The 15,661-nt window shown below is 41.1% G+C and overlaps 1 protein-coding gene and 1 non-coding gene across 2 annotated transcripts in view; one reads left to right on the top strand and one right to left on the bottom strand.

Moving 5' to 3' along the window:
- Positions 1 to 15,661, top strand: part of LOC145434247 (cartilage oligomeric matrix protein-like) — a 30,489-nt gene that overhangs the window by 5,326 nt on the left and 9,502 nt on the right. Inside the window, exons 11-15 of the mRNA XM_080311595.1 lie at positions 2,390 to 2,549; positions 5,683 to 5,849; positions 10,029 to 10,119; positions 10,185 to 10,292; positions 13,772 to 13,950. Of these exons, the coding sequence (XP_080167721.1) occupies positions 2,390 to 2,549; positions 5,683 to 5,849; positions 10,029 to 10,119; positions 10,185 to 10,292; positions 13,772 to 13,950 (705 nt within the window). The remainder of the gene's footprint in view (positions 1 to 2,389; positions 2,550 to 5,682; positions 5,850 to 10,028; positions 10,120 to 10,184; positions 10,293 to 13,771; positions 13,951 to 15,661) is intronic.
- Trnae-cuc (transfer RNA glutamic acid (anticodon CUC)) lies at positions 8,283 to 8,354 on the bottom strand. The gene has a single exon. It is a non-coding gene; the product is annotated as a tRNA-Glu (tRNA).

Raw genomic sequence — 15,661 nt, 5'->3', positions numbered from 1 at the left:
GCATGCTTTGAAAATTGAACCTGTTAATCGCAGATATGCGTCGTGCAAGTTGGAAATTCATGCGAAGTCATGGGTGATCTACTATAATAAAAGTGTAAGACGCGTCTACTTTTCAACCAATCTACTTTTTCAATATTTTCGATAATTCGTTTTGTACCCTTACTAAGAAGTAGTTTTGCTAATGCTAGTCCAATGCGTGAACCCTTCCCACAACATCAACTGCTTTATCGAGGCACCTTTCCTATTCAACGACGCACAACATCAACGGCGTGGTTTGACTGATCACCGCTTCGATGGACAGTTAATAAAACTGTGGCCTTTGACGATTGGTATAATGGCAAGGTGTAAATTCCGTCGTCATATCAATTTGACTATAGCTAGTTTTGGACTTCCTGCTGAAGTACTATATCATTAACTGCGTAATTAATCACTTCACTTGAAGTATAGTTTTGCTGATGCTCGTCCAATGCCATCGTGAACCCTCCCGCGGCCTCAACTGCTATCAAGTCAAGATACCTCCCCGTTCAATGCCGCACAACATCAACTGCGCGGTTTGACTGATCAGTGACCACTGCACCGATCGGCATAATGGCAAGGTCACCTTGTCCAGGTGTAAATACCGTCGTCAAATCAAGCACTGTATGATGAACTGCGTAATTATGCATGCCGCCAGTAGCCCGATTAGCTCAGTCGGTAGAGCGTTGGACCTTTAATCCAACGGTCAATGGTTCAAGTCCCTGATCGGGCGGGTGTTTTTCCCATAACATTAAATATTTTGCTTAAAAGTACGCAAAATGAGCTCAAATTGAGTGCGTTTACATACAGCCCAGTTAAATCGGTCAACAGAACGCTGTGGGTCTTTTTCGAACTGGCGTAATTTGGCTTCATTTTGCGTAGTGCGTATTGCAAAGTAAAGGATTTAATAATGGGACAAAAGAGATTAGAAGTCCAACGCTCTACCGACTGAGCTAACCGGGCTAGGGTTCCGGTCGCACAAGAATCGCTAAATTATATTTGTATCTGAGCAAGACATACAGTGCGATAAGACACGATGCGATGTAATGAACAGATAGGAGGATGCCCATTGCCCAGCGACCAGTTGCGGTTGCAGTTGCGGTCTCTTAAACTGACATCCACCTCGACCTAGTGACCGATGTCACGATTCTTTTTCGATGTACATCTCTATTCCGCGGCTCTTTGTTGCTCTTTCCATTCCTTGTAAGTGCGCTCTTTCATCGGATCTTTTTTCTGGACTTTTTTGTCGCCGTAAGAACAGCGACGCGGGGGAAGAGGAGCCCAGAATATCCTCCGTCGCGGAATCGAACCCGGGCTTCCCGGTTCCCGGTTACAAAAAAATAAAATAAAAATCATTCGAAAATCGCTGTTCATGATATAGTGCTTGGGTATGAAGTCCTCAACTTGCCGATCAAATCGATATGACGACGTATAATTTACGCCTTGCCACTGTTGCCACGGTTTTGTTCACTCGCTCTAGGAGCAGTGTTTAGCCATAAAACCACGACGTTGAAGTCGCGCTTCGATACACGAAGAAGGTATCTTATTAGCAGTTGATGTAACGGGAAGGGTCCAGGACGTTATTTGTCTAGCATTAGCAAAACCTATTTAGGATTAGGTATAAAACGAAGTATCGAAAATATTGTAAGGTAGATTGATTGAAAAGCAGGCGCGTCGCAGAGTAGTAAATATCGACCATCATTCACTCCGATGAATTTTTCAATCGCACTGTGCGTGCATGCCCGCGATTAACTCATAATTAAAAATGGCGACACTAACAGGTGCAATTTCCAAGCCGTTCTGTGCCGGTTACACAAAGTCTATTATACGCCCCGATGTTATGGTAGCTACGCCCCTTACCTAGATAGTCTTCATGATTATCCATTCGAAGACCACTTTCTCGTTGACAAAACGCAGCAGGGAAATGTAGAAGTGAGCCCAACCACATGATCCTCAAAACCGTTGAAGGGAAGAAAGACGTGCACTCTTGGCGAGAAGGGTGTGTATTTCCACCTGCGTACCACCCTGAAATACGGGTGTGAATGTACACCCATGGCGCACGAAGCCAGAACCTGCCCCAGACTTATACCGCGGTATAAATTGAGTACAACATTTTAATCCAAATTATGCGTATAATTCTGAGTTAGGTTCTGTTTTCGTGTACCACCCTTTTCGGCACTGTGGGTGTGAACACAAACTCTTTTCGCGAAGAGTGCACTAGAGAAATCATTGAGTAGGTTAAGCAGTAGAAAAATTCATGTTACGTTGCTTCTGAAAACCGCCATACCTATACTGAAAGGATAGCATGATGGTCTAGGAAATATGCGGATGTGAGCATTTCCAATTTCATAATTTCAATGCGAATACATTACAGGACAACTGCCCCCTCCACGTGAACGTGCACCAGAGCAATTCAGATTCGGATGGGCACGGCGACGCGTGCGACAACTGCCGCGAAATATCGAACCCGGATCAGCGAGACTTGGATTTCGACGGAGTCGGTGACACTTGCGATGAAGATATGGACGGAGACGGTATGCTAATGTTCGTGTTTTTACGGAAGAACATATAGGGATGTCAGAATTTGAATCGCCGATTCAACGCGACAATGGTCTTGAATTATCCGATTCGACTTGAATCTGGTCCTCTGTATCCAATCATGTCAAACTTTTAAAACATAACCAAGGGTAATGAATTACTTTAACTTTTCCGACTGCTATACTCAAGCAGGCTTTGCCTATACTTTGCACTACACTTGAGCGAGTTGTTTTATTTTTAGGCTACTTCTATACTTACTTAACGATTTCTGTAGAAAAAAAAACTACTTAGTTTTTTACATTTGGTATTATATTCGACAAGTGCAGCTATATATTCTAGGATTACCATATTTTGGACACGTGAAAAGAGGGCACTTTTTCGAAAATTTTCAAACATTTCTGGAGTAAAATCCGGAAAAAATGGTAAATTTTCCCCGACTTTGTGCTTGGTTGACTAAATAAAATGGTCAACTTTCCGGCTCAGCTCCCGAAATAGTCGCCGGAGCGTTACTGCGCTGCTGATTTACTGTATCTCACTCGAATTTTACCCTATCTTTAAACAAAATCCTCAAACAAGAGGACAAAATCTCAAAAAAGAGGACATTCGGGCGTCCTCTGAGGACACTTTAAAAAAAGAGGACAAATCCTCTTAAAACGGTACGTATGGTAACCCTAATATATTTACATTTTTATATACGTCGCCGTATGTTATCCGCGATGCAGAATCTTTCGATTTGAAAAACTGTCGCCTTCGATCGACTACTAAACTTATCCGACCACTCGACCAAATCTACTTTTAAAAATTACTTACATTAGTACGGTTGAGACCTATCCCTTTCTATTTTAATACTTGAAGTAGTTTTGACGTATCTTGGAAATCGCCACTTCTACTTGATTGCAAATTTACGGTATTACTTCGACTTGTACTTGAGTTGAAACGGTGACTACTTTGATCTCCTCTGCTCGCCCGTAACAGATGGTTAATTTAAGCAATGACTGTAGTAGATTCGAAATGTATATTCCGATTTGAATCTATGGTAATTAGCTTTCATTCGTCGGTACCGAACCGAACACAGTCTGATGACTAGTCTGATGAGAAAGCGTAGTGGTATGATCCACAGCTGCGACACCAATTGGTTGCGGGTTCGAGTCCGACCGAGGTCGACTCCAGAATTTCTACATCTGATCGCCATCTCATCCTTGTAAGGGTAAACGGTGTCTTAAAAAGCCTAAAAGTGGGCCGTGCAACAAGTCGGTAAATACGGAATAATAATAAAGAATATCTGTCAGGTGTAAAATGACCAATGTAGTCGAAACACCATGAATATCAAAACAACAACACAGTTAAATAGTCAGCGCTCGAGATCACTCGACCACGATCTGATATATCGACTTCGCCTTCCGTCACATGCCACCACATTTATGTCGCTTGTCCTTCTATATCAGAGGTCTCAAACTCAAATGTACTCGCGGGTCAATTTGCTACTTGATCATGGCGCTGCGCGCCTCAGCAACAATAATGGAGGAATTCAATGTATTTTCGAGTAGACTTTATTTGACGGGACCTTGCAAACTGACATACCACACGCATCTTTAAAATGTGATTTACTATTGTGAATTCACGCTCGGCACGAAAAAATCACATTTTAAAATATTTGAATAAAATTGTTGCTGTACTTAGCATAGCTGCTGTAGACACCATGCGAGAGTAAAAATGCATCAGGACACCGTAAAAGCTGTTGCGTTATAATTTTGCAGCTAACGGAAATTTGACGTTATAGGTAGAATATTTTAGAATTTTACAAAGATTGATCTGCTGCTATCAGAGCATTGGAGCAGTACAACCTATTCCGAGTTTCAGGCATACTCCTGATAACAAGGCTATTGCTTGTTTGTTTGTGTTGGGGTATCCATGGTGTTTGTTGACTACTATGGTCATTTACACCAGGCCGATATTCTTCTTATTTTCCGAAACTGCCGACTTCTAGCACGGCCCACCTTTAGGCTTTTGTAAGACACCGCTGACGCGGATGAGGCGGCGAGGAGGGGCCTATAGGTAAACCTCTAACACTTGAAAGTCGACCTCGGTCGGACTCGAACCCGCTCCCATTGGTGTTGCAGCTATTGATTATGTCTCATTACCTATGCCAAATTAAATCAGCGTTTGATTTACCTTCGAATATTGGAACAGATCTAAAACAACTTGAATATAATGATTACCGTACTGTGTCATAGCAATAGAAATGTTCAATCGCCGAAGTATTCAGTGATCCTGCCCTCAGTGGTAACTTTTGAAAGTGATGAAATAGTGAAGTTTGATGAGTAGTTTCAAGCTTCTGGGGTAGTTTTGGGGCCAATTTCCAGTTTTCAAATAAAAAAAGATGTATGACACTTAAATATTGTCGAATACTTCGAATCCAAAATACGGTCGCGGGCCGCGTGTTTGAGACCTCTGTTCTATATGTTATCTTGTATTACTTTTCATGCAGTTAGGGTTGCATTAAAAAAAATCAATTTAAAACAAACATGTTTTAAACAAAGCCCTAATATTACACATGTGTTTTATTGTATTTTATGTTTTTTTTAAGCCATGACGTCACGAATATTCAATTGTAACGTCATAGTGGATTGACATTGACAATTGAAAATATAGGGTATAAATAACTCCTTTGACGAAATATATGTACTATTGCTTTTGAACCAACTATTTTGAGGGTTCCAACCATCCCATATCGATGAACGTCGGCTATATCGGGTGATAATTGTCCGTAGTCTCACACAACATGTTTTTGTAAAGTATTTACACAATTATGGCATAATTTTATCACTTGAAAAAAACACAATTTAGTTTTTTTTTAAAAAGGTCTTTTTTTTAAACACCGTTTAAAACATGTTTTGAACGAAGTGTTTTAAAACACCGTTTGCTTTAAATGCAACCCTAAGTATACATTGGAGTAGTCTTTGAAATCTGACAGGCACCGTTGCCTAGACGATGTAAAGAAAAGACTACTCCAAGTCGTTTCGATACCTTGCTATCTTTGCATAGTAGCACAATCTTGTGGCGCATTATTCTGATAAAATTATTATTAAAACTGAGACAGAAAGTTCGATCTATGTTCACATTGTTCAGGCATCGGCAACCTACGAGATAATTGCCCGGCGCATCCGAACGCAGTCCAGTACGACGGTGATGGAGATAGTGTGGGAGACGCTTGCGACAATTGCCCAAAAATTCAAAATCCACTTCAACAGGACAATGATGACGACGAAACTGGAGACGCTTGCGACGACGGAATGGTGAATATCCACGAATAAAATCGTCAAACTATCTTGGCTTTAGCAGCTTTCTAAAAGTTGGAAGTCGAATCGCGGCTGTTAATCATTGTAAATTTGGCGGTTGCTAGTGATATCTATGCTTCCACTTTTTAAATACGTTCACGATATTTCAACGAAACGTGGTCAGTAGCGAAGTGTTTCCATTTTTTCGCAGTACTCAAGCATATTTTGTCTATACTTGCTTACTCGAGTGGGTATGATTTAGACTGCTTCCACCACTAGGCCTACTTAACAAGTTATTATGAAGGCAAAAAGCTTAGGCCTACTTTGAAGACTTCGGATTTTTGGAAGTAGTATTGGGTTACGTTTGCATCATTTCTATGAGTAAAGGCTGCGAAAGATTCACTCTCCAACTTCCGATTAACCGCTAAACTATGATGGCTCCCAACCTTTTTTATGGTCGCAACGAAATTTTGGTATTGAAAATGTTTCACGGCCCACCCCTAAATTCGATGAGGCTATGTTTGGGAAGCTCATTTATGACAGTCAAAAATACAAAGGTCACCACTTTTGATTCTCGCAAAAAAGGACAAACGACCCCCTCGCAGGTCGCGACTCCCAGGATGAAATTTGGATATGTATTACCCTTGATTGCTCGAAAAGAATCTTTTTCCATGGTATTGTTTCGCGATGCCCACAACTAGCGTTCCCCATACCAGGATTCGAATCCGGGATCTGTGTGAGAGTCAATAATCCTTACCCCTGGAACAACGACAGCGCGGGGTTGGAATTCTCGAATCCATAACCGTGCAATATGAATAATGTGTGGCGAAGTGAAGATGTGTAAATTAGATATGAATGACTCTTAAACCCGGTATAAGAATGGCAGCATTTATGGTAAAACGATATTCCCAGACCGGGAATCCAACCCGGGCCGCCTATTGGGTGAAAGCCAAGAATACTGACCCCTAGACCATCTCGGATTTCGTCGGAGGAGCTGAATTGTCAAATAAATATTTGTATTGGTCACTAAATTCACTGACGCTGGAAGTCCTGTCCAAAATTTTTGCTATTCACGGTCACATTTCGATGATTACTTCTATTCCGTATGACCGCATGCCAGTGGACAGTCGTAAATCGCTTAAATACCCATTGACACCCAGCTACGATAAGGCAAAAAAGTATACAGCGAGTTCAAAGTTTTATGGGGAAATGTGCCATAAAATAGTTATTTGCAGAAGTGAAAACGTCAGTTAGAAATCGATTTGTGCAGGTTACATGGAAAGTATAATTATGACACAAAAATATAATTAAAATATCTGTTCTCACACTCCTTTCGCGCTTATGACTTAACAGCTCTTCGGCCCGCATAGAAACTCGAGAGAGAGAGAGAGAGAGAGAGAGAGAGAGAGAGATAGTTTTTATTGAGCAAAAAATTGCGTTCAAAATAAAATACATGTAGCAGCGATACGGTCCTTAGGGACCATCTAGTCAGCTGCATTGTTGGAGTAAAAAAATCGTATTTTAATATAGCCTCGCGTCAGTAATAAATCAAAAAAACAGGTAGAACAGTGGTAAGTTGGAACAACAACAGAGTAACAGGCAACAATAATAACGAAGTAAACGAAAGAATGAAATGCAATGAAAACAAAAAATAAATAGAAGATAGATAAATGTACAGAGTTGTCAGTTCAAATTCTAGAAAAAAAAACAATTTGGCAACGTAAGATTATCGAATCCAATATACGGCAATTACAATGCAAATCTAACTAACTTCAATATGTCAAGAGTAAATGAGATTTAAATTCGCGACAAAAGGCTGAAAAAGACATTTCTTTAATGGCCGAAGGAATGTCATTCCATATTTTTGGTCCATGATATATGATTGATCTGCGGCACTTACTATTCGTGACACGAGATACAAATAAATCGCGATATAAAAATATTGAACCAAATTTCAACGTCTATATACGTTTACGGTTAAATCACTTGTATTCCTCATGCATGCATATACAGGTCAGTATTGTGAGGTTACGACTAAAACAAAGCAATCATAGCAATATGCCAACGTATATCGTCGGTAAAGCCGCTGTTTTAGCAGTTGATCTTGTTCAACCGACCAATCATCTTAATTTTGCCAATTCCATTGTTGATCGAATAGGACCCGATGGTCCGTGATATACCATATTTTTATTATTGAATATTCAAGTGAAAAACAAGGAAATGGATTTTGAGGTAACATTTCGGAATCATTCGACTGGTCCGGCCCGGCCCGCGAGTGCTCTGAAGGTTTGAATCCGGCCCGCTTTGTAAGTTGAGTTTGACACCCCTGGTGTACACCGTCGCACTGCGGATACTGACAGGCGAAATAAGAATGTTCAGGTTTACTTATGAATAAATGATATAAGATTTTCAACGTTTATGATATTATTTCACGATACCGAAAATTGTAATTTCCCAGACCGGGAATCGAACCCGGGCCGCCTGGGTGAGAGCCAGGAATCCTGACCCCTAGACCATCTGGGATCACGGCAGAGGGGTGGGATATGCGAATCAATAATTGTATTGGTCTCAAATGCTGGATTGACTGGTTTCGTAGTATTTTTATTCGGGTACTTAGCCAGTGTTGCTAACTTAAGTAGCAGAAGTAACACCGTATATCTCAGGGGCGGGCAACTTCTCCAGTCCGCGGGCCGGATATAGGAAAATTAGGTACTTGGCGGGCCGGATTGCTGAATCGATACATTATTTGCCCATTCATCAAGGAATTAATCGTATTTAATGAATATATATTAACGACAGCAATGTCGCTTCAAAGCCATTTCTCGCCGACAATGACGAAGACGATGTGGATTTGAGAATAGCATTGTCATACAGGCGCCGCCATGTCTGCTTCTATCTGATCAATCAACACACGGTGCAATCCTTAATTAAGATTTCAAGGCGTTCGATAACCTCGGTAGGCCGGTAACCCTAATTTACCAAGGTATCAATCCAGTAGGGTTGAGTAGGTGACGAGATAGCGTCGTTGTTCAACTGTGTGGCCTGATTAATCTCGATATTGAATTCATGCTGTCCGCATCCTCTGCGAAATTTGAAACGTGGCCCGTGACCTATTTTGAGTTGGCGATCACTGATATAAGCGGTGTCTTACTATAGGGTTACCATACGTCCTCTTTTTTGAGATTTTTTCCTCTTTTCTGGGAATTTTGGTTAAATATATGGCAAAATCGACTGAGATACAGTAAATTAGCACTGAAGTAACGCTCCAGCGGCTATTTCAGAAGTTGAGCCGGAAAATTGTCCTTTTTCTAGTCAACCAACTGATAATGTGAAAGGAAAAACTGTATTTTGGGCGCTGAGCGAGAGTGCTGACCTTTCTTTTTTTAGTCAACCGGAAAAATTTACCATTTTTTCAGGATTTTCCTCCGGTTTTGCAGGACTGAAAATTTGAAAAAAATTGTCCTCTTTTAGATTTCCAAAATATGGTTACAGAATGAAAAATAAGAAATATCAGCCTGGTGTAAATGATCATTGTAGTCGACAAACACCATGATTACCACAAACGACATTAGGGTTGAGTATATCGTCAATTCCGATAATGCAAGTCTTGTCGCTTTGACGAACTTGCGCGTATAAGCTCCACTCTCGAACGCTGCGCAGCGCATACACGTATATCACAACATACAGTCTCTAAAATTTGACGTAGTAAGCAAGTAGTGGGAAATCTCGGCAGACTGGGGCCGCGGGCCACATTATCAGGTAAGACGGAAAACTCTCCGCGGGCCGGACAAAATCCCTTCGCGGGCCGGATCCGGCCCGCGGGCCGTATGTTGCCCGCCCCTGGTATATCTCTATGCGAGCATGGCCAAAAGCTACATTCTACTTTTCAAATATATTAAGTGTAAAAGGTAATTATCTTTGCCTAAAAAACTGTCAAGTTCAACTGGAAGTAGTAGAACATAACGACACGGGTAAGTAAAGTTGAAGTAGTCTGAGTACAAAGTCACTTGAGTATGTACTGACAAAGAAGGCTTTCCTGATCCCGGATAAGTGAACAATGTGTCGTTACGAACTGTCTCTAGTTTTGTAAATCTCGCTATCCGTAACCATGACCAAGCTCGCGTAAATTCATCGTGAAAACGCGGCAAGGTAGCCGATAGCCGCCAAACTCCAGCTCCCAGCGTGTTATTTTATTAGGATTTCGACAGAGACGGCATACAGGACAATCTGGACAATTGCCCGAAAGACATTAACAGCAATCAGCTCGACACAGACAACGACGGCATCGGTAAGTCTGGCCAATATTCGTATCATTCTGAGTTAGAGGGTCACTAACCAGCAACGAAAATACAGGCGATGCTTGCGATGACGATGATGATAATGACAGCATACCCGACTACAGGCCTCCTGGCCCGGATAATTGCCGCCTCGTTTCCAATCCCAATCAGAGAGATGAAAACGGTAACGATTTACGATTCAACATTTGAAAAATTCCTAAATCCAGTGTATATATGTACGTACAATGTACATGCGTCTGTCTTGCTCTCTAGGCCAAGGTGGGTGTCCGATTAAAAGACTACTCCAAGTCTTTTCGGAACCCACCTACCTTTTCATTGTATCTCAATCTTGTGGTGTTTTTATTTGATAAAAATATTTAAGAATAATATGATGTGGGTTACAGCTAGCGCGGTATACGATCTGGAGTGGTGTAGGGGAGACCGGGGACAAATGTAACACGGGGCAAATGTAACAATCAACCTCACCGCTAGTAGGATGTAGAAATCGCCTTCATATTTTGAGTGCACATGCGGTAATTATCTCTCCTAACATTGCCGAAATTACGGAATAATTTGAAAAAAAAACGAAATTTTGGAGACTTGAGTAAATATATTCCGGCCTGGAATAATTTGTTCAGACCGATAATACCTCAAATGATTACAACGTAATATATGTAGCTGGAACATTGTTACCATAGTCTACCGTGATGATAGGAAAACTAGGACTTGCATCGCCCGGAAGGTACTATACTGAGACCTGAGACATTAATCATGGTCGAGCGTGTCAGGGGCAATTGTAACACTCTATTACTTTTGCCACGTTAAAATATCTTTCCAATGCTGAATATCTGTGTTGATATGTTGGTATAACCATTTATCTACTGCAGATGAATCTTGCAACGGCCAGAAGTTCATTACCAGAACAGCCACTACCTTGCCATACCAATTCTAAGATGATCCTCTGTCAGAACGGCCATATAGAAGTGGTGATGTGAATCTTACGGTCCGGTTATTTCCGTGATTCTACTATACCCTATCCCATGTTGATCGACGTTTGGTGTGTCGACCTTCAACGGTCACTTAGAACTTGCCCGTGACTGAATCCTCATCCCCTGACTTTGAGCATGACCCACTTACATTTTGTCATTTGGTGTGAACAATTTATTTTAATTTCGTACATAGCAGAAGGATACCATTAGCTTTGATGCCACACAATGTTGTGTCCTCGTTTTGCTGCACTATTATCGGCCCATTCAACCAAGATGTTTTAGCCATAGGTCGGTTTTGCAACTTCGCAGGTGACCGAATGCCCAACTCATTATGCACGCTGAACTACAGGACCTTGGTAGAAGAGGCCGAATATGTGTAGGGATATGACGGAATGAATGTGTTGCTTGTACACTTTGAGCCCATGCATAAGGCACCAAGGGTGATACTTTATTCAGATGCCAAAATGCGATTGGGGTAGCCTGGAAGCGTTCAAACTTTTCTTTTTTAATTTAATGCAATAATACAATTTGTGCTCCCGTTTTTGTTGTTCATTTCGTTTGTTGTTATTCATAAAGAACACTGTTATAATTGCCCCGCATGGGCGCTACAATTTCCCCTGGGTACGGGGTGATTGTAACATTTGAGCGACGAATTTCGCGACCCAAAATTTCCATGATTGATTGTTGATTGAGTTCCATTTTAGATTTTATATTCACTATCGAGTTGTTGACTTCTTTATATAAAAGTTTGGAAACGAAATACCCACGAGAAAAACACGTAATGTTAGAAAATACAAAAAGTGTTACAATTGTCCCGGTCTCACCTAGGTCACATTAGGCCAGTAACATTGGATTCCGGATCTACTTTCCATATTTAAATTGAAGATCCGGATCTGGAAAAATGTCCCTTACTACGAAGTACTTCTTTTTTTCGGAGTTCTCAGCTAGCTTTTGCCTACTTGCACTAACTACTCCAGTGGGCATATTTTTAGACTAATTCCGCTTCTACTAAACTATAAACAGTACAATTTCAGAATGACATTGCGCTCTCAATCGCAGAAGCTTTTATGAGTCTTCCAACTTTCATCAGATGATCTTACTCACTAGATGTGGTCAAAGTATTGTCACTGTCGCTACTCAAGTAGAAGTAGAAGTAGCGCCGCACATTTCTACTGGGCAAAATCTACTCGAAGTACTTCGCAAAGTAGATGGGCCTACTTCGTTATTGACCACCTCTTCTCCTTAGTACGACTATATTTTTCATAGTTTATTCCCTTTTATTTGCACGTGCATTTCAACAACAGTATTGTGTTCATTCTTACTTTACAACTACGCACTCCGTCCTAACTTAACGTTATACCTTCTATATCTTGTTAGCCCTAATTTTCAGTGTCCTATAGTGTAGGGATGACATAGCTTGCTTGCTTGGCACTTGCGAGATACCGTGATGGTGATGCGTCCGGCTTTTTTATCGTTAGGTCGTGGGTACGGTCCCCAGTCGTGTCAGACCAAAGACTAGGAAATTGGCATGCGCGGCTATCCTGCCTGCTTGACTCTCAGCATCCCCGGATAACATGAAGGATACAAAAACGGGGGCGCAGACTAGATGACCTTACAGTCGTATCACATCTCCGTCATCAAAGCATCTCGATGGTGCCGCCGAAAATTAATTTCATCTCTCTCTCTCTGCTATAGTCAGCGCTCTATAAATTAGATGACAAAAGGTATGCTTTCCCTCGATCGAATCTACTATTTTAACCACTTACTTCATTTTCTCTTGAAGTATAGTATTGAAGTATAGTATAGTATTGACCGCCTCCGGTGACAGACCGTGACGATCTCTGATCAGATAGGCCTACTTTACGGAGGAGTCGCAACTCGAATGCTACATAGATGTGACTATATGCAAAACGAAGGAGAGAGATATGATATTATTTTTCGCCTGCACCATCGCGATGCTTTGACGACGGGACGCAGGATAGCTGCGGATACCAATTTTCGAGTCTTTGGTATGACCCGGCCGGGGATCGAACCCTCGACCTACCGACCGAGAAGCCAGACGCATCACCATTACACTATCTCGCTCGGGATGGCTTCGGGAGGCCGAACAAATTCTCAGTGGCAACACAAAATTAAATAATTCAGAATCTTATGCGGATCAAGCAGTTGAAGTGACATGCAAGTCCGGATACAATCATGTTTCCAAAAGACCTGTTCACATTCCAGTGCGATTCGAATCCAAGATATAAACATCATGTACTGTGCAATGTAGGCTATATCTCCAAAACTAACGGTCTTAGGATTACCATATTTTGGAATAAGGAAAGGAGGACACTTATCAAATCATAAAAGTTAGTTCGCCGAAATTGAAAACAGCTGACTTTGAAATATTTACTGGAAATCTTGAGTTGACTGAAACAAAAAGAAAAGATCATCACTCTGACTCGACTTCCGAATGACCTGCTCGAACGTTACGCATTACGTATTTCGCGTTATTTATGGCGATTTTAAGTTGATGCCCGATCAAAGCTGTAAAAGTGGACGAATTTCCAAAAAGTACATTCAGGCGTCCTCAGAGGACATTTTCGATTTCCTGAAACAAGAAGACAAATCCGCCTAAAGGAGAACATATGTTGACCCTAAACGGTACCCTAATCACAATGCCACTTGTTAGGTGACGGCCTTGGCGATGCGTGCAGCGACGATTTCGACTTCGATAAAGTACCGGATCAAAACGACGCGTGTCCGGATAACGCGGAGATCCACAGGACGGACTTCAGGCGCTTCCAGGAAGTGCTTTTGGACCCGTTCGGAGATGCGCAAATCGATCCGATGTGGATCGTGCGAAATCAGGTATAATCAGGGTTGCCATCGACATACATTAGGCTATATGCAAAAATAGGGGGAGCGAGAACAAACGCGGAATTGGTAAACTGATTAACAAACAGAAGTGGTCAGTAACGAAGTCCTTCTACTTTTTCGAAGTACTCAAGTAGTTTTCCGCTACTCTGGTACTCACTTAAGTAAATCAAATTTCGGCTACTTCTACTTCTTAATATTTTGTGATCGACTTACTTACTTTTAACTATTTTCAGTTTGTCAAGTAGAAGTAGTTTAATCCACCAATCAGAAAGATAGCCTGAGGAATCTTGGGGCTGTTTCCACGGAGTACCAACAATTAATTTACATAAAAGTTGAAGCCCAGAATTTTCGTCGCGCTTCGCGCACAGTACATAAGGAGTGATAACCGTGTTTTCATTAAAGTAACGGTGAATATAATTTAGGTAGCGGGTTGTGTGATTCCGTTCACACCACGTTGTCGCCCATATGAAATCACAGTAAATATGGCCCATCATAACGTTTGAAACTACCATTTTGCAAACTAGCAATTAGGCTACCTATCATATCGTAATTTAGCAGCTCATGGCGTGTCCTCATCTAAAATAGTGGACTCTTATTTTTTTCTAGCGTTAGACCGTTTTAGCAGACCAATGTTAATACTTCCTGGACAAAAGATATGAATATATTTTCCGCTCCTTAGAAGTGGTATTTGTATTTCTCTCTCAATTCCCAGTATCATACTTCGAGTTCTAAATACAGTTTCGGTTCTTTTGTCTGGAGAACATTCATGCATAAAACAATTGTAGAATATAGTATAAGAGCAAGTGTAGTAATACTTCTATTTTTCTAAAATAACGATACACTAAATGACGCTTTTACGATCAGCCATATTTTTTATTATCGTATACTAATCGCGCAAAGTGTTAACACCGTATCCAATGAAACTTCTTCGTATTGCTCTTCGACTAAACTACGGGCCTTAAAATATGGGGGAGGGCGCCATGCCATGATATTTTCGAAAACGGGATGTTTGAATAAACAAAGAATTAGTATCGCATTTCCTTATCAATGCTATCATTTGCATCCCATGATGCGGATGAATGGGTATTCTGTCTAAAATTTATATCTCCTGACTCCGAAGATGCATCAATTTGAATAAAGCTCTCTGCACCTTTCGTATACCTCAATTTGCAGATTTTAACAGTCCATGCGAACGAATTACGACAGTTTTCACAGCTACTTACTTATTTGAGTAGATTTAAAGTCAGTAAATTCGACTTCTACTTCAAGTAGTTTTAGGTTGCTTCCAAAATTACTATCTCTACTCGTACTTAAGTAGATTTTTACGTCGCTACTTCTTCTTGAGTAGCTTTATTGACTACTTTGACCCCCTCTGAACAAATAAAATAACACCACTGACACATAATGTCCGAAGGGTGTAGGCTACCACTCGGATGGAGTGTACTGGGGTGTACCAGATTGGCATTAAAATGTACCTTTAACTGGCTATCACAATAAATAGGCAAGTTCATGTTTCAGAACAGGTTGAGTGGATATGCAATATCGTACAATGCTTTTATCAACTGTGCAGTACGCAGCTTGTAAATAACATTCCTTTCGGCATGTGATCAGCGAATGTTTCTCCTCATCATTTTACTGTTGGTAATGGACCTATATTGGTTCCTTTTGGAGTGGAGCAGGATGGAGTTAACATAACATAACA

The sequence above is a fragment of the Botryllus schlosseri genome, chromosome 2, assembly GCF_051294905.1.
Source record: "Botryllus schlosseri isolate E-star chromosome 2, Bs_hap1, whole genome shotgun sequence".
Taxonomy (NCBI): Eukaryota; Metazoa; Chordata; class Ascidiacea; order Stolidobranchia; family Styelidae; genus Botryllus; species Botryllus schlosseri.
The sequence above is the reverse complement of the archived record's forward strand: the minus strand, read 5'-3'. Positions and strand labels throughout refer to the sequence as shown.